Raw genomic sequence first — 22,210 nt, 5'->3', positions numbered from 1 at the left:
AACATTAAATTTATGATATGTGCATTTCTCAAATATTTTTGCCATTTTTGTCAAAATACATAGATTTCTTTTTCGTGCGTACAGTAGACCGTAATTTCACCCGTTAAAAAGATTTAATCTATCTAACAACCTGCTCAGTATGTGCGCTTGAATGGCGGGACTGCCTTGCACTCATTTTCATCGAGAGTCTTGTCAATGACACCGCGGTACTTGAGAGTGACTTCGGGCGAGTTGACATCTTTCTGCAATGAAAGGGTGTGCTTCATCCAGTGATCGTCGTCACGCTACAGACAGTTTAGACAATTTCACTGAAAGACGTTTTCAAATACTAACCTCAGGGTAGTCCTCGCGAGCGTGAGCACCTCGGGACTCCTTACGAGCAGCAGCGGCCGTGATAGTTTGAACTGCGCACTGTAGAAGGTTGCGTAGTTCAAGAGTCTCAACGAGATCACTAATATAATGGCGTCAGCGAGGAATCAGTATCATATAAACACAAAGCCGTACGAGTTCCAGATCATGCTCCTATCCTTGATGCCAACATTGTCAAACGATTTGTATATCTGATGGATCTTCTCAACACCTTCGTCGAGAGTCTGTTGTGTGCTGTGAGGATCGTCAGCATCCGTTTTGTTCGCGTGAAGTTAGTGGAACGCACCGGAAGACAGCGGCATCGGTTTGCATGGCCTTCTGCATCTCTAGCCTTATGTCGGCAGTAGGCTTTGCACCATCTGCATTTCTGATCTGGTCCAAGAACTCCACGCTCTCGAGGCCAGCTTCCTCAGGGATAGCCTTGTGAGACTTTCCGGGAGTCAAGGTCTCCGCGATATGATGAGCACACGCGCGACCGAAGACGACCAGATCCAGGAGGGAATTTGCACCAAGACGGTTCGCGCCATGAACGGACACGCACGCAGCCTCACCAGCTGCATACAAACCGGGGACAATCTTGTCCTTGCCATTCTAACCACGAATTATGAGCGGAGTTCGACGAGTACAACTAGCGCAAGCTCACCTCGTCAACAGTCAGCACCTCGCCAGTGTATCTGGTGGGAATACCACCCACTATCGGGAGGTCAGCTACAGTGAAGAAGACAACATAGTAGAGAGACTGACTGTTGTAATGGACAGTAGGTAGCACTGGGATAGGCTCCTTAGTGACATCGACTCCGGAGAAAATAGCAGCAGTCTCGGAGATACCGGGCAACCTCTCGTGGAGAACTTCAGGGGGTAAATGGCTGAGCTGAAGGTATAGGTGATCTTTCTCAGGTCCAACACCACGACCTTCGCGGATTTCAATCGTCATCGAACGAGATACGACATCACGGGAAGCAAGATCCTTGGCAGTGGGTGCATAACGTTCCATGAAACGTTCACCCTCAGAGTTCAGGAGGTAGCCTCCCTCACCACGAGAACCTAAGACACAGTCAGCCACAAGGCGGATACGTGACAGAAAGACAATCACCCTCAGTGATAAGGCAGCCAGCGCCATAGATACCAGTTGGGTGGAACTGAACGAATTCCAGATCCTGTAGGGGAAGGCCAGCACGAGCAACCATTGCATTACCATCACCCGAACAGGTGTGCGCACTCGTGCAGCTGAAATAGGCACGACCATAACCGCCGGTTGCGAGAACCGTTTTATGAGCCCTAAAGCGGTGGAGTGTACCGTCCTCCATGTTGAGTGCAATGACTCCAACACACTCGCCATCCTGCATAATCAAGTCCAGAGCAAAGTATTCGATGAAGAAATTCGTGTTGTGTCGGAGCGACTGGCCGTAAAGGGTGTGGAGGAGAGCGTGACCGGTACGATCGGCAGCCGCTGCACAACGATATGCTTGACCACCTTTGCCATACTTCAAAGACTGACCACCAAAGGCACGTTGGTAAATCTTTCCATCCTTGGTACGGGAGAATGGAACGCCATAATGTTCAAGCTAGAAAAGGTGATAAGCCCCAGAAACAAATACGTAAGATCTACCCCAACCTCAATAACAGATCTGGGAGCCTCGCGACACATATAATGAATTGCATCCTGGTCACCAAGCCAGTCAGAGCCTTTTACCTGTGGGAATTCAGCTCAACTAAACGACTCGGGAGCGTGACATATTAAAGGACACGAACCGTGTCGTACATATGCCATCTCCAGTCGTCTTCTGTCATGTTCTACAGGTGACTCATCAGTGAAAAGAGCATAAACTCCTCAAGGTGCACTTACACCGAGAGCAGCATTGATACCACCCTTGAAAACGATATGAGCGTGTCAGATACTGTTGAATGTGGCCAACATACCTGTGCCGCGACAGTGTGACTCCGTGTTGGGAATAACTTGGTGATGCAAGCCGTGTTGAAGCCAGCTTCTGCAAGACCAAAGGCAGCGCGAAGGCCTGCACCACCAGCACCACTTAAATGTCAAACTCAGCTCTGATAAATTACTATTGTTCCGGAACGCTACTCACACGACAATAGCATCGTACTCGTGCTCGATGAGAGGGTATTTGCCTGAAGACCAGGACTTAAAAACCGTTAGAATAGAGTGAAAAAAAGACATGGGAGCTGGGAGATATCATACCTTGACCTCCTCTGCCTTGACTGGATTAGATGCAACGACTCTCCTGACGGGGAGTGATGTGGAAAAAGCGCGTTGAGGATGAAGCAGAGCCCGAGAGGGCACTGCCTTGGACACCGACTTCCTGAACATGGATGCTGTCGTCGTCGACGGCGAGGAAGAAAAATATAAACGAGAGACCCCGATGAGCTACGGGAAAGTTGTTGACACACCCGGAGGCCTCGCAATGGGAAATCACGCGCCGGTCGGTTCACGGCCTTCCCACCATTGGTCACCCTATCAAATCCCGTACAACCTCCGCAATAATCTTCTACCATAATCTAAAGTGCATTAACCTATAAGCCCCACAGGTACAGATATCTATTAGAACGATCACTATCTCCTGAAGATTCTACTCAACCACCACAGGCAACAATCTACTTGAGAACTCCCAGCGGATCGTGCTGCTGTACTTCACTTCGGATCTTCGGAGTTTGATCGCTTGCCGCAGGCGGGATCCCGCCTGTGTCAGGCGTGCGTTGGAAAGGATTGTTAGATGATAAGCGAAGGGGTGTCCGTTGCATTGTAATTGCCTTGACGGGGAGCGCCCCAGTCGATGACTGAGAGCGATTATGAGTTGCCGATGCCATAGGAATCGCTCTGGAGGCCATTGAAGAAGAGTGTAACGGAGCAGATGTTGTTGGCCGAAGAAACACAGGAGTCCCGGACGTGTTTGGAGAAAATTGTCGAACTTCCCGTTGTAATGGTGGTGGTGGGTGCTCGTTTGTAGCACTGAGGGCGTGGGGGGTCGTCATAGAACGTTGTCTGGATTGAAAGGCAGACGCTTCCCTGGCCTCTTGCTTGCTCTGACCTTCCAAACGCTTATTGTATTCTTCTGCCCCCCATAACCGGCGCTCGTCAATCTCCTTAACCTCCCCGCCTAGGATGTCCCTCACATAAGCTAGTGACTCGAGAGCTTCCTTTTGCTGGACCGACGCCCTCTCAGTATCCTCATCTTTGGCTTCCGATGATACCTTGGACTGCAGAACGCCCAGTATCCAAGTAATTGATTCACCAAGACGTGAATTCTGCGCGCTCAGCTCTGTTGCAGCACGTTCCGCTGCTATGCGGCTTTCGGTATCCGAAACGTGCCTGCCATCTGTTATCTGTTCGTCGAGCAAGGGATATGCTGCATACGGCGCTGATATGGACGGTGTGCGAACCAGAGATGCAGCCAATTCGGGAAGGTTGCGCTACAATGCCACAAATCAGAAGAAGGAAACGATCGACGTTATCTTAGCTTACCCTGAGCTCGGATACCGCATTCATCACAGTTTTGTTAATCCCGAGGCTCTCCCCGCGATCCATGAGCCCTCGAGCAATTAGTTCTGGTAGCCCCATCTGGGATGAAGACGATTGACGCATATGCTCTGTTTGGCCAGTGGGTGTTCCCTGAAAATCTGATGAGATCTGATGGCCTGGAGGTCGTGCCCTCCGCCTCATTTGGACGGGTGGATCCGGTACTTCCAGGGGAATATTCAGAAGGTTGCGGTTTTCAGTCATCACAATCGCGCCCGCGGACGGTGTACGGGACATTTCCAAAGACGACGCTTGTCGAAGTAGTAGGATTGCGTGATGCGGGGCTCCATCTTCCGCCTGAGACGGAGGGTATCGCAATAGGTATGTGAGTTGCATGCTATAGTCCGATGGAATCACTACAGACGATTAATATCCGCGTACAACTCAGGAGGGTATTGAGACTCACGTTTGGTTCGTATCCGTATAAGCATAGCCACGCATATCCACTGGGCGAGCTCAGAAATTGGGATTGGGCTCGCGAACAGCCCATCCCATATAATCATCGCGTCGTCCATCGAAAGTTCACGCGTGAACAACAGGCGAAGCCATCGTCTGACAATATGATCGATCAAATCAGCCTGAGACGGCTGAGAAGACATGAAACTACACACAAGCCATAGATCTGCGGCTCGATACCCGAGCTCTGCAACGCGCCGTGAAGAATGGGATCGACAGACTTTAGGAGACTATGTTGAACGTTGTTGCAGGCCACGATAATAGGTGATACGTATGGCTTAAAATTCACTTGACCACGGGCGGAGGACGTTTCTGTGGGGGACGGTTCGCGCCACTCGTACCACTTGGAGATGTCATTCATGATGGCGCAGAAAAGTGCCCACGAATCAGCTGCAATCCACTCCCGCGAGCAAATCTCCCGAAAGACGGACTCATCCGACGGTGATGTAGCGTCATCGGCAGTAGAGTCATAATCTATAGCCAAAGATGTTTATTCTTTAGCTTTGAAAGCAGACACATGAGCGGACCAAGCAGACGAGACGCAGACTATGGACACGTGGAAGATATAACAGCGGTTGGATCACATACCTACAGCATAGTACATGGGCGCTAGCAGCTCGTGCATGCCCTGCCGGTATTCGATATCGGGATGCATGACAGCATACAAGAACAGGATATTGGTGAGCTGTTGTTGTACGTCGTCGTCACGAAAGTAGCCTATGTCAGGGAAACTGCAGGAAAAATGTATACCATAAACTGTGAATCTTTGGGAAGGGCACTCACGTCCGCTCGACGTCTTGCTGGATAGTCTTCCTGAGATCTACAGCTGCAAACCATTCTCTCCAAGGGTTCTTCAATGCACACCATCAATAGATGCTGGAGCATATGCAATGCGCCTCCTACCTCATCATGCAAACTGAGAGGGTTGTTCGTCTCCAAGTCCGTCGGCCGCTTGGTGTTCCTCCGAGGAATGGTAAGTCCTGGTACGACGAAAGTCTCATCGTAAGATCCATCTGGTGCCCGCATCTTCTCCAGCAGCAGCTCAGAGTATTGCCTTCGATGGGTGCGTAAAGCCTCGAGCGGCGGTACTGGTATTTCGTGAGGCGCAGGCTCCAGCGGCACATTCTTCAAGAGGAACAGCTAGAGGAAGTCGGTATGAGCGTAACGCAGTCCGATTCACTTGGTTCGCCTTGCCTTCCACGCTAGACTTCTGCCTGGTACACCGATACCACCATCTGAAGACTGGAGGAGGCGGCCTGCTGCGATCGCATCTCTTAGCTTAGAAAGACTCGACCCGTGATGAAAGAGCTGGTCGTAGATATTCCTAAGACTAGTCTTGCGCTGATTTTTCCTGACGTTTCGATATAACGCACCTTGTCATGTGTTGAGGAGGTCTTGTTCTTGAGCGTGGTTGTGCCATGGCGAACGCTCAACGTTCCAGACGAAGAGGCTACAGCAGCTTGACGTAGCCTTTACGCACACAAGAATAAAGGTGACATATTGAATCAGGACACAAATACCTCATATATACTCGTCAACGTGACTTATAGAACGGTTTCACTGCTCAAGGTGTCTAGGCAGAGATGGAAGAGAAATTCATTCTAGGAAATGCGATAATGTAACATACAACTTGTAAGGACATTACTGGTTCATGACACTCGTACTGTGCAATGCGATGAAATATGACGTAAAATGCGCAACAAACCCCCTGGACAACAGACAACAGACGAATGCTTTAGTCAACCTCCTCAACAGAAGGACCGTCCTCGCCAGCGCCAGGGAAACCGCCTGGTGCACCGCCAGGAGCACCACCGGGGAAACCACCAGGAGCACCACCTGCAGCACCATACAGTTTCTGCATGATAGGGTTGGCGATAGCTTCCAGCTCCTTCTGCTTGAGCTCATATTCCTCCTTCGATGCTTCCTGCGATGCATCCAACCACGAGATAGTCTCGTTCACGGAGCTCTCTAGCTTCGCCTTGTCGGCGGGTTCGAACTTGTCAGCAAGTTTCTCGTCGGTGATGGAGTTGCGGAGGTTGTAAGCGTATGATTCAAGACCGTTCTTCGACTGAATGCGAGCAGCAGCAGCCTCATCCTCAGCTGTAGGATAAGCAAGTCAGTTTATGTATGCAAAACATCATAAAGATTAGAAACGTACCCTTGTATTTCTCGGCCTCGTTAACCATGCGTTCGATCTCCTCTGCTGACAAACGGCCCTTGTCGTTGGTGATTGTGATGCGATTTGACTTGCCGGTTGTTTTGTCAGATGCGGACACGTTCAAGATACCGTTGGCGTCAATGTCGAAGGTGACCTCAATTTGAGGAACACCACGGGGTGCGGGAGGAATACCAGACAGCTCAAATTTGCCGAGCAGGTTGTTGTCCTTCGTGCGTGCACGCTCACCCTCGTACACCTGAATCAAAACACCAGGCTGGTTGTCCGAGTATGTCGAGAAGGTCTCCGACTTCTTGGTGGGGACGGTGGTGTTGCGCTTGATGAGAGCGGTCATGACACCACCGGCGGTCTCAATACCGAGCGATAGAGGAGAGACATCGAGGAGCAGGAGATCCTGGGTCTTCTCGGAGGTGTCGCCAGAAAGGATGGCAGCCTGAACGGCAGCGCCGTATGCGACGGCCTCATCAGGGTTGATGCTCTTGTTGGGCTCCTTGCCGTTGAAGAAGTCAGAAACAAGCTTGACAATACGTGGGATACGCGTGGAACCGCCGACGAGGACGATTTCGTGAACGTTCGCCTTGTCGATCTTGGAGTCCCGGAGGACCTTCTCGACGGGCTCGAGCGTGCTGCGGAACAGGTCCGCGCACAGCTCCTCGAAACGGGCACGAGTGAGGGAAGTGTAGAAGTCGATGCCCTCAAAGAGAGAGTCAATCTCGATGGAAGTCTGGGTTGCCGACGACAAGGTACGCTTGGCACGCTCGCAAGCAGTCCTTAGACGACGGAGTGCACGAGGGTTGGAGGAGAGATCTACATCGATGTAATTAGCACCTAGATTAACAAGCAAGTAGACTAGACTTACCCTTCTTGTGCTTGCGCTTGAATTCTTGCGCGAAGTGGTTGACGAGACGGTTGTCGAAATCCTCACCACCCAAGTGAGTGTCACCAGCAGTGGCCTTCACCTCGAAGATACCCTCCTCAATGGTCAAGAGGGAAACATCAAAGGTTCCTCCTCCAAGATCGAAAATGAGGACGTTGCGCTCGCCGATAACTTTCTTGTCGAGACCGTAGGCGATGGCAGCAGCAGTAGGCTCGTTGATGATACGGAGAACGTTCATTCCCGAGATGGTACCTGCGTCTTTGGTGGCTTGTCTCTGAGAGTCGTTGAAGTATGCGGGAACGGTGACAACAGCGTCGTTGACGTTGTAGCCCAAGTAGGACTCAGCGGTCTCCTTCATCTTAAGGAGGACCATGGACGAGATTTCTTCGGGAGAAAACTCCTTCTGCTCTCCCTTGTACTCCACTCGAATGTAGGGTTTGCCACCCTTGTTGAAAACGATGAAAGGGAAGTGCTTAATGTCCGACTGGACTTCAGCGTCTTCGAATTTACGACCGATGAGACGCTTAGCGTCGAAAACGCTGCGAAGACGCGTCAGCGCGAGAAAAACGAAAAGTCAAAGTCGAAACGTACGTGTTGTGGGGGTTCATGGCGACCTGGTTCTTGGCAGCATCACCAATCAACCGTTCGTTGTCGGAAAACGAGACATAGGAGGGGGTGGTACGGTTACCCTGGTCGTTGGCGATGATCTCAACACGATCATTTTGCCAGACACCGACACAGCTAGATGAATTAACATTGAGCATGATGATCTACAGATGAGACTAAAACCTTACGAGTAGGTGGTGCCCAAGTCGATACCAATAGCTTTGGCTGGCGACATTTTGAGAGAGTCTTGAATGATATGAAGATGTGTTTAGAGAAAGTCTACTCTTTGCGAGCTCACCTATATGAAACTGAGGAAAAAGATAACAGTGAAGAAAGATGGCTTGCTCGAACTGACATCTTTTATATGGATGATATTCTTCGTCATTCCAGGACGTTCCTTCAGCATTCTAGAGGGTTCTTTCCTGACGTAGATCGATTACATAACCACAACGCACCGCGATCTTGGCCAATGAAAATCCTTTATCGTTTAGGGCTGTGGCCCCCACCGCCCTAACTTCCACACATGTGCACATCCGAACCCAGCTGGTATGTTGGTCACGATAATGTCCAAAATTTACTTCTAGAGGATATGTATCGTACGGTAGTGGTAAAAGAATTTTGGACATATAAACGTAATGCTGTAAACGCTCCAGGCTTGCTCATCAGAACATAAAATGACACACTGTGTAAGAAGTAAGATAAACCACGATGTCAATCGAGAAATATAACACAGGAGGTAGCGCAGAAACAAGGCGGATTGAAAATGTCGTCAGTCGTGTGGGTCTGCCTCAGATAGTATCTTGTCAATTCGCAGTCATGATCATACGAGAAAACATCGAAAGAAAATACGCGGTCGGTTGTTATGCCCCATTTGTATGATGCCCCCCGATTCCAAGAGTATCATCCAAGCTCCGATGGGCTTGCAGGTCGCGAATTACAGATGGATCCACTGAACACGAGGCATAAGCTTAAACTGCGGAGTGATGTAAAGAAAAGGCACACCAGGAAGCACGCTCTTTCGTCGTACATGAGGACTCTGAGATACAGGCGAATGATCACCTCCGACTTGAGGAAACTCACGCTGAAACCACGTGGTAAACAGGTGCACCAAGATTCTAGATAGTCGAGACACCACTCACATCCAACCCAGGGTCAGCCATGGGCACTCGTTCGATACCTGATTCGTCAAGGTCACCAGGAATATCGCCATCAAGCGACACTGCATTCAGCTCCATCGATAAGTCCAGGATATCCGAATCATCACTAGGCGACGGCGGCGGTGGGGGTAAACGTTCAACCTCTTGAAATCCTGGAGGCAACTTCCCGCCGGCATTATGTATTGCCATCTCGCGGACTTTTTGCCATTGCTCATATCGTTCAATAGCATGTTGTTGCTCTCTGTGGTCATCTTGTGTTCATATCAAACCAATATGAAATGTCAGTATAAACTTACTCGATCTTCCGTTGCTTGTACTGTTGCATCGTTTCGTCAAACAGCTCCGGGTTGATCTCCATGAACAACTTCAGTGCATTATACACCATCCCGTGAATAGTCCTGATGAAACGTGAGTAGCTGTCTAATGTTGGAGGCGGCAGACGCACCGGTTCCAGTGGCTCTTGGAATTCGTATATAACGCGGGAAAGACGATTGGCAGGAGAACAGCTAGATTATCGCTCATGAGATTGACTACGTATTCGTTGTTCCAGTATAACAAAGCTCGCTCAGCAACCTGGAAGTGCTGGCTGTTGATGCATCGCGCAAGTTGCTGGAACAGTGGGACCTGGATCTTCTGGAACTCCAAGGGATCGGTGACATCAAGTACTTCCTCGACTTCGTTCAGGAACATGACCTCTTTTGGAGAGTTGACCTTGGGCCAGTATTTGAGTAGTCCGAGCATGACCTCCTCCGCCAGGGTTGGATCCTTCTCCAGGAACTGCACGACACAGTACGCAAGCTGCGGGTGATAAAGGGAAAGACTCTTGACTTTATGTAGAGGGAGGAGCACCCGCGTTAAGAACGTCTTGTGCTCGTCTTTAAGAGGTAGAGCAAAGCCGTTGATGATTGAACCCAATATTTCAAGCAGCTCCGCGATCCCATTATGTCTCTCCGTTTCATATATGAAATGATAAAAGACGTTGTTTATCGACCGGCGGATGAAGGCCCGAAGGTTAAGGAATTTACCGTAAATGCGGTGTAGCGTAGTCTTGAGAAAGTCGCGCTCGCGAGGGTCTTCAGAGTCAAAGAGCTCGAGGAGATTTAGTACGAAGGGTTGATCAATGTATCGTTTGGCGAGATTGGTGTTGAAATCTGGGCTCTCGACAAACCGAAGGAAAAATTCGTAGACAATCTGAAGATGAGGCCAGGCGAGTTCCAAGACAGGCTCGTCTTCCTCGGGGTCAAAAGCATCACCGGTGGGGTTGACAGGCGGGGGTATCGATCGGAAGAGGTTGACAGCAAACTACTCTAAGAGGTGAGTGGAAGATGTTGAGTGACGCGGGAGAAACACGAACCATGTTGACAACCTCGGGGTATATGTTTTCAGTGATGACGTTCCTCTGAGTTGTGATATACTCGAGCATTTCGTGCAAGGTCTGTGCCTTGATTTGTTTACCTTTAAGCTCCGCGCTCGCGTCATTGAAGTCAAATAATACGCGGCATTGATTAAGCTTCTTGATAAATAAGATAGAACGCTCTGTGAGGGGAGTGTCTATATACAGTGGTCAATATGTGACGCGATACAGGTCTGTTGGGAACGCGTAATTACCTGAGAAAGGGGGCAATTTTTCAATGTCGACCTTTTCAGTGACAACGAAGCGGCTGCTGCGCTGTTTGCGTGGAGGCTTGCCGACGATTGGGATTGTATCGCGTGGACCAGAACGTAAGCGGTTCAGGGTGTTGGCGCGTGGAGGAGTGGAACTACCATCTAATCCAATGGTGCTGCGCTCTGGAGAACTATATGGACCTGAGCGGGGTGCTAGGTCAGAAGTGGGGTCTGAGCTAACGACAACGATGGGGGGAATGGGTGATGGGTTCCCTGTGGAAGTGTACCTGCGATCAGGTGCAGAGGGAGTGATGGATGTAGAAGAAGCGGGACGACCAGATGATGAGGCTCCTTGTGAAGATAGAGAGTGATTACTAGAGTTGTTAACTGATGCGCCTGGAAGACCACCTGAAGCAGGCTGAGGAAGTGGCTTGCCGGTGTTTGGTGGGGGCGGTGGAGGGGCTGCTGCCAAGGGAGTTGTTGATTTTGGATCTTTAGACTTGGATGATGAAGAATCTTGAGAACTCTTCCTGTTGAGCTGTGCGCGAAAAGGTTAGATACCGGGTAAGTGATATATCGATAAACTAACAAAAGATTTCTTGAGTCCCTTCATAATTACAAGTGATAGCAGAACAGAAGTCTGCAATACACTATATCGTTGTCCAGGTTAAAGTTGTTGCTGTTGAGACTGAACAAGTACTGCGACTGCCACTGACGGGATCGATGAAGAGCCTCTACGTGACTTCAACATCACACTTTCCGTTACAGGTCACACTTTTTAAACATATATCACTACGACAAAAATACAAAACTGTTGGTTACCTACATCAGCCTACATCCCACATACGTATTTTACAGTGCAACTATCAATTACCCGTACTGAATTAAAAAAAGAATAAACTGAGGAAAGTCGAGTTGTTTTGAAACATGTTCCTTTTATGGAAGTCACGGGGGGCAAGGTAACGACCGTGCTGCTCTCAGCAACCTTGCCTTCTTACTAGTAGTACCCTCCTCCTATATACCTATTTTTCAATATGGCTGGTACGTTTTCATCCTCTTTCATGCCTTTCGCTGATGAAGTTCAATGATTTAGCCATTTACGCCGTATATACCTCTCCTACACACCCGCCGATCCCAAATCATCTCCCCACTCTCATAGTAACTCCTCATGGCAAGCAATCCGTTTCACAGCAAATCACAGTCTTGATCATCTTTCATTACAGGTCAACCATCTAACATTCTCTACTCTTACCTCCACACCAACTTTGTATGTTCTCGCTAATTATCTTGACCCCTTCTAATCTAATTTCCCATGTCGTTATTAGAATTCCGAGAATTACCTTTTGACTCCTTCCCCCCAAGGTGACCTTTGTGTCGCCAAGCTTTTCCCCCCACGTCAGATTCCTGGAAAATCTACTGCATCCGACCCTGGTCATTCCTCTTCTTCCGCTGCCCGCTTGGTTCGCTGTGAAGCATCCCGTAATCTCAAATGGTCGATTGCAAACACAGGTGTGATATCACCTATCTACAAGCTCTCCCTACCATCCCCAGACTCCCCCGATCTACCCCTCTTCCAAATCTCCAAACCCAATCCTAATGCTGCTTTCTGGAGCATGTTCTACTTCGCTTATGCTGGTCATAATATACCCCCCAAGCGCATTGAATTCGGAAAGATACAGAAGAACCCACCAGGTCCAAACGGTGGTGGAACTAGAATTAGTATCACAGGCAAAACACCCGAGGAAAAGGCTGTGTGGCAGACCTTGGGAGAGGGAAACGAGGACTGTGTCGAATGGGTGGTTCTCTGCGCAGCCCTGAACCTTCTCGAGTATGTCATCTGTGATCTTATCACGTTTCTATCCCACGCTAACATGAAACAGCGATGAGATCATGAAGGCGGCCGAGAAGAATCCCCCTACTCCTGCTGCACCTGGTCCCATGCCAAACGGTGCGCCCGGTCCTATGCCCAATGGCACGCCTGGCCCTGGTGGTCGACCGGCGCCTGTTGCGCTCCATGACCCTGGTCCAGCCTCTGCACCTTCTCAAGGCCAGCCACGGCCTGGCCCATCGCAGCAGCATCCACCCCGCGGTCCACCCCCTCCCCATGCCCAAGGAGGGCCAGGTCCTGGGCCGGGTGGTCGCCCCCCACAAGGGTTCCCCCCTCCAAGAGGATTCGCACCTGGACAAGGACCCCCTCCAGGGTCCATGCCGCCTGGTCCTGGTCAAGGCGGTTATCCTCCAGGGTTTGGTCCCGGACGTCATCCTCCACCACAACAGCACCGCATGCCGGGTCCCCCTGGTGGCCCTCCACCTGGTATGCTCCCTGGCCGTGCGCCACCGCCACAACAGCCACATCCTCAGCAAATACCCCCTGGACAACAACAGCAGGCAATGCCAAGACGTTTCTGATACTCTTGTATACCTGGACAGCTTATCATGAGACAGTCTACTTTACCCCCTTTACCCTCTCCCTGACATTTCTGGTACTGGACACCTTCATAGGTTTCACATGCTCGCTGACTCTGGATTATCGTGCCTTTCGTCTTTTAGTGATCGACCTAGTTTGACCTTCTTGATGATATTGTCACCCTCTTTTGAATCTCTCAGGTGTACGATACCGATACGTTGCGTTTCTATTGTGTTTCCATATTTTGCGGGATATAAATGTGGTTCCAATAACATAATGCCAAGTGCCCTCACTGTCCACCCACAATCAGGCATGCTATACCCATAACATCAGCTTCTCTGGCAATTTCCATCTAATTTTTGATGAGCTTCTGAAGGGCGTCCATTGAGTACGCTGAGTGAAAGCATCAATTAGCCCTATCACTTGTGCTATTTTCATCAGATACGCACATTTAGGCCGCTCGAGAGGTAGTCCCAACGCTATATTCACCACATCATCAGAACCCTACAATGTTTAGAAAGTATCATCAAAACTGACCTCGTGCCCAGACTAATTGGGTCAGAGCTCCCAAAGCTAGACGACACATGAGCAATATGAAAACAGTTGGCGGGCGGTAGCTTACCCCTCGAAACACCGAAGATAACGGTGTAGTACTTGAACTCAGTCAGACCGTAATGGTACAACACGCAGCCTTTCATGTGAATTCTTAGGACCCAAGACTATACCATGCATGGAAGGACTTGCCTGAAGTTGCATCAACATTCGGGTAAGGGTTTTTCGTCTTTAAGAATAACGTCAGAAGATTACTTGAGTTGTACACGAGCACACACACCTTTCCGTGCTCCTTGAGAACATCAGGGGCAATCTCGGCCGTCTATGTGGATAGATAGATAAGTATAATGTGGGAGATGAAGAGGAATTCCGACCTGTTGCACGAGCTGGATAATGGGGCTTGCTTGCAGCTCTGGGCGAGTCTTGCAGAATTCCTGGAGAGCAACGAATCGAGGATCAGGGTTACGCAGGACCCCATGCCCATATCTAAATATTAGGTTAGGGTATGTCCCATCAGATTGATCACATATGCCGAACCCGGGAACAACTTGGCCGCTCTTCAGCGTCTTCCAGAGGTAGTCCTTGATGTTATCATGAGTTATGTTGTCACCAATCTCCTTCTGCATGGCCATCTGCCATCTCAGCACTTCCTGGTTCGCTAGACTGAAGACGCGTTCGGAAACTATGAATTACAAGCGAAATGACTGGAAACGTACCCGTGAAGAGGTCCAGCGAGTGCAAAGAGAGCGGCGGAGTAGGAGATATACGGGTCAGAGAGCGTTGATCCAACGAGGTCTAGTGACTCCCATAAAAAATGGACACAGTATGGACGCAGAGGAGTACTCACGAGCAGTGTGAGCCGAAGCATTGCCACCTTCATGGTCACCGTGCAAAGCGATATACAAACGGAGATACTCCGTCAAGTGCTCGTTCTGACCAAACCCGAGCATGTTCGAGTAGTTACCTGTGCGCACACTAAGCTTGCTGTTGCAAATGATACTAGCCCAGATACTAACCAACAAGATCCAAGTTCTTGTCCACAGATTCTAACGACCTCTCGGGGTGGTAAACATTGCGGTAAATACGGGCCGCCAAAGCAGGTAGTTTCGCGATGAGGTTCAAGCAGTCTTCGAGAGTGTACGTCCAATAATCCGGCTTCTTAATTCCACGCTCATATGCTGCTTGGAACTCAGAGTCGTGGTTCAAAGCTGCAACACCCATGCCCAACTGAGTCATTGGGTGGAGGGTCTTTGGCAGGCTGAATAACGAAATTAAACAAAGAGACGATCGACGCCGTAGCAGGGACATACGAGTCAATAAGTTGCGTGACGAATTGCGGGAGTTCTCCCTTCTCTGCAAGCTCAGCAGACAATTGACGGCTTTGCTCCGGGGAGGGGACTTTGCCAGTCAGAAGAAGCCAGAGCATGCTCTCAGCTGTCATCTCCTTGCCACCAGGTGCTGGGGGAAGCACCTTTTGGCAATCTGGGATAGTCATCCCGTGGAAACGGATGCCCTGAATAATGCTTTAGCGTTGGGTGACCGGTAGTTCGGGGGTATGTTCGCAAACCTCATTCGGGTCTAGGACTGAGGCTTCCCAGAGCATGGCTTTGAGACCACGCATGCCACCCAGGATATTCTCCACCTATGTGACGCGTGCATAAGATTTACGGCGGTCACACGCTGTTCAAGACTGACTTTGACCTCCCCCACTACAGCTTGACTGTGCTCGGCTTTCTATTACAGGAAGGCGACTAATGTTAGGTCATTATAGTATTTGAGGCAACGTGACTGACCAGTTTCTTAAGTTGTTCTTGCTTCGCCGGGATGACTTCTTGAAGTGTTTCTTTGAGAGACTTGCAAAAATTGGTCTGAGCAAAGACGTCATCAAATAGCGCAGGCGGAGTTAAGTACCTTGGTAGAAGCCAAACGCCTAAAGCCATTGGTGGAGATATTTCTCGCAACCGACTTTGCCAGCAAAGAGGAACGACCGATCATAGTGAAAGTCTAAGTGGTGAGATAGCTGGAAGTAATAAGCAGAGGATGCGATTTATAAGTATTGAGACCAAGCGAAAGTACATAAGACGCCAGCTCACTCATCAAGCTCACATGCATGTGAAGTTCGGTACCTCAAGAAACCGGCCAAGCGCCCGAGCAGCGTTGCCTAGTTTGGCAATGCCGGACCGCCGGTACTGCCGCCGGCATGTATACAAATACGGCCAAAGCTTCCGCGTGGCAAGCCTACGTACTGAGGTCAGGGCTTGGCACAGCAGCTTATAATTTCAAGCTCGTCAAGTACACGTCGTCTCCAGCTGCCATCATGGCTTCAGTCCTGGTCCCAGTTTTATACGTCGGAATAGTCATTTCAAGTTTATTGCTCTTCAGTCATTTCTATAGAAAACGCACCGCAGGTAAGACCAAAAGTAGTTTCATCGTCGTACGCATACTTACTGACGTGTTATACTAACAGGCAAGCTATATGAACCATACTTTTCTTCGCATCCAGAGCGCGATGTCTACGTTTCCTTGTTGCAGAAGAGCGACCCTCCAGCTCATGAAGCCCTTCTCAAAGCCGCTCTTGTTCGTCGTGCAATGACAGACGTCACTCGCGTGGTTAAACTGCGGGAAGACAAGCCTGCTTTACAAAATCTCCTACAGAAAGGGTCAATCGGTGATGACCTCTGGAACAGTCTCTTGCAAGCAGAGAAAGAGCTGGAAGCAGAAATCATGGAGGTCGTCGCAGAAGCCAATACCTTTGTAGAGGGATGGGGAGGCATCATATTCCAGTCCGCTGGCGAGATGATTGCGAATGAGAAGATGCGCACCGTCTATGAAGAGACCCCAGCATCTAGAGAAATAAAAGGTGCTTTCTTCGTGTTTAATATTCGAACAACATGCCAAACTTCATCCCTTTAGAACAAAAGTATGGCAAAGTAGGAGCCAAGATCGACCTTCCTCTACCCCAGCCAGTTCTTATGCCCGGACCACCGCCACCTGGCCACCCCGCTCATGCTGCTGCTCTCGCAGCAGCTGCAGCTGGAGGTGCCCAAGGTTCTGCTCCTGGAACTCCTGTCAAGCCCCCGAATGGTCTCATGCCACCCCGCACTAGTAGTACGAAGGCAGAGAGCGTGGCGTCGAGCGATGGCGAGGGCCGCGATACCCCATCTCCTTCAAAATCCGTAAGTATCACTTTCAAATCACTGTCTCAAGCGACTTAGACCACGTCAAACAGTCCAAGAAGAAGAGCAAGAAACGGAAGTGATCCCTTGCATACGCACATACCTTGTCCGTTTCATGCAATCTGCACATGTTTTGCCGGAGTTCAATTGTCGAGACTGCGTAAATTGAGACAAAAAGTACAATGTGCTTAAGATAAAGAGACGCGCAGAACACAATCCGAGTCCAAACCGTACACATCATTTCAAATCAGCCTCTGATGACGATGGCCTTCTCTCCTGCTGTTCTTGCCTTGCCTGACCTGTCTATGTGATCCAGTCCAAGGACGTCTTCGGGCGCGAATTTGTGATCGTATATGGTGTCCTCTGTAACGTCGTCAGAAAACAGCAATCTGGCACAACAACTTTAAGCGCTCACCATCCTCGATGTATGATGGCTGCTTGAAAGTAGCCACTTGAATAAGGGCAAACCGATACTTCGCAAAGTCTTTGTCTGATGCACCTATTCGTGCTTGCAGGCGCTTCTTTGTGTCCGCGAACTTTTCACCCTTGAATCACTCGTCAAAATAAAGCCATGGTCAAATGAAAAAGAACTCACAGATTTGACAACGAATCGGAAAGGTACACCATGTGTCCGTGTAACTTCCCTGTTGAAATGGAAGACACTGATAGTCTTACCAGTTTCGTCCGCTTCGAGTTCGTCCCGAGGTATTTCCTGTTTAACGATTAAATCGCAGATAGGAGTACAACCAGTGACAGCATACCTCCGCATACAGCTCGACAGGTTCAGGGATGTTACCAATCATTTCAGAACCTGTAAACTCCTTCTGGAATTTGCCATCTTTTGACACCTCAAAGACACGAATCTTGGCAGTCCCTCCAGGGCTGAGCGTCACTTGCTTTGCCAGGTGATCAGCAAGATCATGGACTGAGCTCGTCTTCGGCAGCAGGAAGGGGTATGAAGCCTCTTCTTTATTATGAATGCCCGTCCACATTATTTTGAGGCTTCGCTTTGTCTCCAGCTCCACGATGCTTACATCCAGCTTCTCGTACAGAATGACGGTCGTCGTTGGATTGATATAACTCGGTACCATGATTTCCTGAATACTCTGGTTTAAAGATCGCTTGAGGACCGATTTCGGTGATCCGTTCGTGGCGTGAGTTGTTGTGAATCGAAGCTTGATCGGATCATGTCTCAAGAACTCGCCAGCCTTCTGCGACATCTGAGCAAGTCATCAGCTACACAAGCCAATAGGATGTCGCAAGAACACCAACCATGTCATAGTTGTGCTTCTTGCTGAGGATTAGACTGAACTCTGGATGATCATGGTCTGGCTCCTCGAACTTTGGTCGGAAGATGATCATGACGCGGTTCTGCAGGAAGTCGTAAAACTGTATCGGGTTCGAGTACAGACCCTGAGCATCGAGGTCGTGGATCCTGGACAATAATTGAGTATAGATTATTGGGAGTAAGGCTTGAATACTCACTCCTTCTCGGAGTGTTCGACCTGGAAACAAATGACATCACCATCTTGAATCTCACTCTGAGCAAAAGTGAGCTTCTGCTTCATCAGCTCGATCATGCCAGGCTTAATTTCCTGCAACCAGTGAAGAGTAAGAACTGAGCCTGACGGTAATTCTGCTAGCGCACCTCAAAGAGTCTCAAAGGAGTCCCCGGTGCCCACCGCATTCGCTCGTTAACCAGGGGGTGCAAATCTTGAACTTTGCTGTTCCTCGACATATACACCTTACCGATACCGTACAGAGTCTGTTTCGCCATGTCAAAGTGCTTCAGGAAAATCATGATAGATCCCGCTGGTGGCTCAGGCTGCAACATGTGTCAACGAACTTCCTGCAGCAGAGAACGATGACATACCTTGCTTGGATCGGGTATTATATCAAGATACAAGCGAAGATCATTCTGCCTTGCTGCCATATTATTGCGAATCACCTCGACAGCTACAGCACACGTTAGAATTCTATTATTGTGAAAGGAAGAGGGCGTACTCAGTGTTGGTTCATTCTCAGGAATATGAGTATCAGGGCGGACAGTCTTGTTTTGACGGTTGACCAGAACCCAGAGGCGTATTTTGTTCTCCGGAAGGTTGAAGTGGCTCGCTACACGTGATTTGAAGGTGTTGTATGTTTCTTGCTTCAAAACACGGAAGCTCGGTAGCTCCGACGGCGGCCAGTTCTTTTCGTCAAACGTGGCAAGATCAAATCCTTCGTGATGAGCAAATGTATCATCAGTGATGACCTAAGATGACGTGAGCAGGAGGACAGGTGAATGACGCGAGCCCATCACGAACCTTCGCCGTGAGGAAAAGATGCTGCTCCTCGCGTTCCCGTTTCTTAGCCTCAATCTGCAGTCTCTCGTCCTCAAGTCGACGCTCTATGATTATAGTCAGCAACACGTGTTATTACACTATAAATTGACTCACTAAGATGTGCCGGGGTGTCCTCGTCTTTCCAAGTCGATAGGATGTCCTCGGTAGCCGACTCGCGGATATAGACCAACATATACGCATTGGTGAACCTTTTCATCGCTCGTACTTGGTTGCGCTGCAGTGGAGGAGTGATGCCATTCAGAGGTTCGCCGCCATAGTTCTCCTCCAACACCTCGCGATCTGTGACCGGGGTGACTTTGTCATCATCAAATTTCAGCCATCTCGTCTCCCGATCGGGTTTGATGAGTGCAAAGTAATGTCCGCCATATCGATCCCCAGAATGTACCAACACGCCATGCAACTTATAATTCCATGACTGCGAACGATCGGCGTCCTCATCTAGGAACTCCGAGAGGTCGATTTCAAATGGGAATTCATGACGATCGTTGATCTACAGGAGATTAATCAATGAGAATCACAGCAAGTCTTGTGCCACGAACCTTTGCCATCGCGTCACGCTGGATATCATACTCGAAACGCTTCAGTTGCAGATGGAGCACAGGAGGGAATGATTGGAAGAGTATTCCCTTCTTTGCATCTTGGAGACCAAATCCTTCAGCTTGATACTTGTTCTCACCCTCCATCATCTCAACAGCGACATAATCCTTGAATGACTCGTGCAAGTTTTTCATTCCCTTGACGTTGAGAGAAATGTCTAAATCACGCGTTAGATGGTACTAGATATGACAAAATCTAGATTACCGTTGAAGTCCTCAAATACGGACGATTCATAATCAACGTTCACGCATTTGATGTAACTCTTCATCTTTCCAACAAAGAGCTTGGAGATTGCACCTTCGGCTTTCGTACCCTAGACGAGATGAGAACTACAGGGGTATGTGATCTGAAATGTTGTTACCTTCATCTTGGTCTCCAATTTGTCTTGGAGTACACGGTTAAACTCTTGAACGTCATGTTGCTGATCAGAGTCAAAGGACTTCCACCCAAACGATTTCGTCAATTCCGTAGTTCCTGAAAAAATAGAGTTTTGGAAACGTTCACGGAAACGTTCATGAAGGGAATGAATATGATACATACCAACAGGCTGATCAGATGTCTGAAGATGATAGAACACGCGTTGCAAAGCGAGGGGTACACTTTCTGTGGGGTGCTCATCTTCGGTTGGTATTTGGTACACCGCCTAGAAGTCGAGTTAGCTTAATAATGATCGTTAACGCCACACACACCTTTCGGAAATAACGCGTGCAGTAAAGGGATTGGAGAAGGGAGTTCATGTAACACGTCGCGCCCTGATTCTTCAAACCAACGTAGCCAGTCTCCTTCTTTGAATCATAGCTGGACGAAATGAATAAGAACGCCTGAGATCAGCAGGGTGAGTACGCACTTTACAAAGTTGTGCCACAAGACGCCAGTAGGATCGTCGAGTACGCGAACATAGACAGTAACATCGGCAGACTCATCCTCGATAGTTGGGCGGGAATGTCCTTCTTGAACATTGAAGAGTTTGCGGAGTTCACTGAAGCGGGTGAAACCCCAGTCGCATTCCTCGGCGATAAAGCGATGGTGAGCATCTATGGAATAGCGTTATTGTGGAGGAAGTGAAATGAAATGATACAACTTACGGCTGACGGTAAAGATGGTAGGGTCGTGGGGATTGGAAATCACGAGGGCGAACTGAGCACATGCGTGCCATCCCTCTGGGGACTTCTTTGGATCAGCGTAATCAAGGTACACGGATACGGTGTCATTAGGGGGTGCATTAGAATTTCCGAAGGGGAATAATAGTATGCGCCTGGAAAGAATGAAGTCTGTGAGGGTGAAGAGAAGAGGGCCCTCTGATAGACTTGCCATTTGTGAGTACCGCATTCAAAGTCAGGACTTGTGAGTCTCTTTTCCAATTTCTTCCAATTGTTGATGCGCCAAGTGTAAACTTGGAAATCTTTGACATCATGGCCTAAGTCTGGCATATGCTTCGATGCAAAAGCTTCGTCTGAAACATGTGATGATATAAGGTGGTGAGTGGATGTGAAGGAAAGAGCTTACGATCGCGGACAGAGACGACCTCATCAATGATCTCCATGGAAGGACCGCCATTTACTTTTTCATCCATAAGATCCATGGTATCACTCTTGTATGGCTAGAATGTGAGTGTGGAGTTTGAACTGTTATGGTGTATTGGAGACATACCATGAAACTCTGCAAGTAAGCAGTTCAGGGGATGAAGGCCTGGAGCGTATTGAAATTTATCCTACAAGACCAGGAAGAGAGGATAATCAATATGGCGCTCCCAAGTGACAGTGAGTGAGGTGACGAAGGTCGGTGGGAATCGGTCATGGACAATCGCTCTCGTAAGCAAACCGCTGCCCATATAAAATATCGACCCCCCCTTCAAGGTTCAGTTCTCTTTTTTTTCCACCAACGATGTTCACTGCCTATTTTATGTTCAACCTTCTACTCTGTGTGATCACACGATCCTTAAATTGTCTCGACAGGGTTGACCTCAGTGTCACCACCAGCCTTTCCGCTGTTCACTGTCGGTAATGAGTCAAAATCGTGTAAAAGCAGGTCGACGGACTTTGGACTCTTCCCTGTCTCGTTTTGAGGCTCGGAGGAAAGGAGCAATCCTCCAAAACTCCCTGACGATGCTATGGCTATTCTATCGATGGTGTTTTTCCTGGTGACACCCATCGCTCAGTGTCATGGCGGACATATACTCTGTATATATATTTACATTTGCTTGCAATGAAATCTTATCGGCCGCCATATAGACTGCCCTTGACCCTCGTTGTATACATTGAGAAAGCATGGTTGACGCATGTCTGATGCAAGTCTGATGGGCTATGCTTATCGTATCACGGAATCGGAGAGCCATGCCCTAGAATGTGTGTT

At 49.1% G+C, this 22,210-nt stretch overlaps 8 protein-coding genes across 8 annotated transcripts; 2 read left to right on the top strand and 6 right to left on the bottom strand.

The window, feature by feature from the left end:
- Nucleotides 1-4: 4 nt before the first annotated feature.
- On the bottom strand, nucleotides 5-2,823 carry DEU56DRAFT_764355 (succinate dehydrogenase). Its single transcript, XM_041350897.1, has 13 exons — nucleotides 2,570-2,823; nucleotides 2,457-2,512; nucleotides 2,290-2,401; nucleotides 2,216-2,239; nucleotides 2,122-2,163; nucleotides 1,985-2,062; nucleotides 1,463-1,934; nucleotides 1,114-1,413; nucleotides 1,013-1,062; nucleotides 656-960; nucleotides 505-603; nucleotides 334-451; nucleotides 5-284 (listed from the first exon to the last, which is right to left on the bottom strand). The coding sequence occupies exons 1-13, from the start codon at nucleotides 2,696-2,698 to the stop codon at nucleotides 135-137; spliced, it is 1,935 nt and encodes a 644-aa protein (XP_041215833.1). The 5' UTR covers nucleotides 2,699-2,823; the 3' UTR covers nucleotides 5-134.
- Nucleotides 2,824-5,873, bottom strand: DEU56DRAFT_764343 (rab-GTPase-TBC domain-containing protein). Its single transcript, XM_041350895.1, has 9 exons — nucleotides 5,734-5,873; nucleotides 5,555-5,684; nucleotides 5,264-5,500; nucleotides 5,144-5,211; nucleotides 4,949-5,091; nucleotides 4,516-4,834; nucleotides 4,311-4,456; nucleotides 3,851-4,260; nucleotides 2,824-3,798 (listed from the first exon to the last, which is right to left on the bottom strand). The coding sequence occupies exons 1-9, from the start codon at nucleotides 5,778-5,780 to the stop codon at nucleotides 2,983-2,985; spliced, it is 2,316 nt and encodes a 771-aa protein (XP_041215832.1). The 5' UTR covers nucleotides 5,781-5,873; the 3' UTR covers nucleotides 2,824-2,982.
- A 67-nt stretch (nucleotides 5,874-5,940) lies between these two features.
- Nucleotides 5,941-8,457, bottom strand: DEU56DRAFT_764341 (heat shock protein HSS1). Its single transcript, XM_041350894.1, has 6 exons — nucleotides 8,318-8,457; nucleotides 8,208-8,265; nucleotides 8,005-8,154; nucleotides 7,396-7,952; nucleotides 6,519-7,343; nucleotides 5,941-6,460 (listed from the first exon to the last, which is right to left on the bottom strand). Exons 2-6 carry the CDS (start codon nucleotides 8,252-8,254, stop codon nucleotides 6,096-6,098), a joined length of 1,944 nt encoding a protein of 647 aa, XP_041215831.1. The 5' UTR covers nucleotides 8,255-8,265; nucleotides 8,318-8,457; the 3' UTR covers nucleotides 5,941-6,095.
- Nucleotides 8,458-8,516: 59 nt separating this feature from the next.
- DEU56DRAFT_764336 (phosphatase 2A regulatory B subunit-domain-containing protein) lies at nucleotides 8,517-11,530 on the bottom strand. Its single transcript, XM_041350893.1, has 8 exons — nucleotides 11,371-11,530; nucleotides 10,785-11,319; nucleotides 10,531-10,727; nucleotides 9,622-10,478; nucleotides 9,473-9,574; nucleotides 9,159-9,417; nucleotides 9,022-9,100; nucleotides 8,517-8,968 (listed from the first exon to the last, which is right to left on the bottom strand). Exons 1-8 carry the CDS (start codon nucleotides 11,392-11,394, stop codon nucleotides 8,880-8,882), a joined length of 2,142 nt encoding a protein of 713 aa, XP_041215830.1. The 5' UTR covers nucleotides 11,395-11,530; the 3' UTR covers nucleotides 8,517-8,879.
- Nucleotides 11,531-11,620: 90 nt separating this feature from the next.
- DEU56DRAFT_764331 (uncharacterized protein) lies at nucleotides 11,621-13,390 on the top strand. Its single transcript, XM_041350892.1, has 5 exons — nucleotides 11,621-11,822; nucleotides 11,875-11,952; nucleotides 12,005-12,048; nucleotides 12,107-12,609; nucleotides 12,662-13,390. Exons 1-5 carry the CDS (start codon nucleotides 11,816-11,818, stop codon nucleotides 13,188-13,190), a joined length of 1,161 nt encoding a protein of 386 aa, XP_041215829.1. The 5' UTR covers nucleotides 11,621-11,815; the 3' UTR covers nucleotides 13,191-13,390.
- DEU56DRAFT_764327 (citrate synthase-like protein) lies at nucleotides 13,391-15,856 on the bottom strand. Its single transcript, XM_041350891.1, has 16 exons — nucleotides 15,652-15,856; nucleotides 15,534-15,593; nucleotides 15,436-15,474; nucleotides 15,308-15,382; nucleotides 15,051-15,253; nucleotides 14,757-14,998; nucleotides 14,588-14,704; nucleotides 14,457-14,535; nucleotides 14,278-14,403; nucleotides 14,115-14,226; nucleotides 14,021-14,062; nucleotides 13,933-13,969; nucleotides 13,811-13,879; nucleotides 13,726-13,761; nucleotides 13,638-13,667; nucleotides 13,391-13,581 (listed from the first exon to the last, which is right to left on the bottom strand). The coding sequence occupies exons 1-16, from the start codon at nucleotides 15,733-15,735 to the stop codon at nucleotides 13,541-13,543; spliced, it is 1,392 nt and encodes a 463-aa protein (XP_041215828.1). The 5' UTR covers nucleotides 15,736-15,856; the 3' UTR covers nucleotides 13,391-13,540.
- Nucleotides 15,857-15,989: 133 nt separating this feature from the next.
- DEU56DRAFT_969037 (Pre protein translocase subunit Sec66-domain-containing protein) lies at nucleotides 15,990-17,061 on the top strand. Its single transcript, XM_041359406.1, has 4 exons — nucleotides 15,990-16,148; nucleotides 16,208-16,600; nucleotides 16,654-16,916; nucleotides 16,970-17,061. The coding sequence occupies exons 1-4, from the start codon at nucleotides 16,058-16,060 to the stop codon at nucleotides 16,997-16,999; spliced, it is 777 nt and encodes a 258-aa protein (XP_041215827.1). The 5' UTR covers nucleotides 15,990-16,057; the 3' UTR covers nucleotides 17,000-17,061.
- A 1-nt stretch (nucleotide 17,062) lies between these two features.
- On the bottom strand, nucleotides 17,063-21,723 carry DEU56DRAFT_764321 (uncharacterized protein). The gene is made up of 21 exons (XM_041350890.1): nucleotides 21,509-21,723; nucleotides 21,365-21,449; nucleotides 21,170-21,311; nucleotides 20,944-21,113; nucleotides 20,706-20,892; nucleotides 20,548-20,656; nucleotides 20,399-20,501; nucleotides 20,220-20,332; nucleotides 20,063-20,171; nucleotides 19,801-20,015; nucleotides 19,355-19,751; nucleotides 19,223-19,305; nucleotides 18,921-19,170; nucleotides 18,790-18,872; nucleotides 18,565-18,741; nucleotides 18,402-18,511; nucleotides 18,189-18,351; nucleotides 17,678-18,136; nucleotides 17,512-17,628; nucleotides 17,332-17,461; nucleotides 17,063-17,279 (listed from the first exon to the last, which is right to left on the bottom strand). Exons 1-21 carry the CDS (start codon nucleotides 21,509-21,511, stop codon nucleotides 17,164-17,166), a joined length of 3,321 nt encoding a protein of 1,106 aa, XP_041215826.1. The 5' UTR covers nucleotides 21,512-21,723; the 3' UTR covers nucleotides 17,063-17,163.
- Nucleotides 21,724-22,210: the final 487 nt, after the last annotated feature.

The sequence above is a fragment of the Suillus clintonianus genome (assembly GCF_016758775.1).
Source record: "Suillus clintonianus strain FC179 chromosome Unknown DEU56scaffold_1, whole genome shotgun sequence".
In the NCBI taxonomy this organism is placed as follows: Eukaryota; Fungi; Basidiomycota; class Agaricomycetes; order Boletales; family Suillaceae; genus Suillus; species Suillus clintonianus.
Note: the sequence above shows the minus strand (reverse complement) of the source record. Positions and strands in the feature narration are given on the sequence as shown.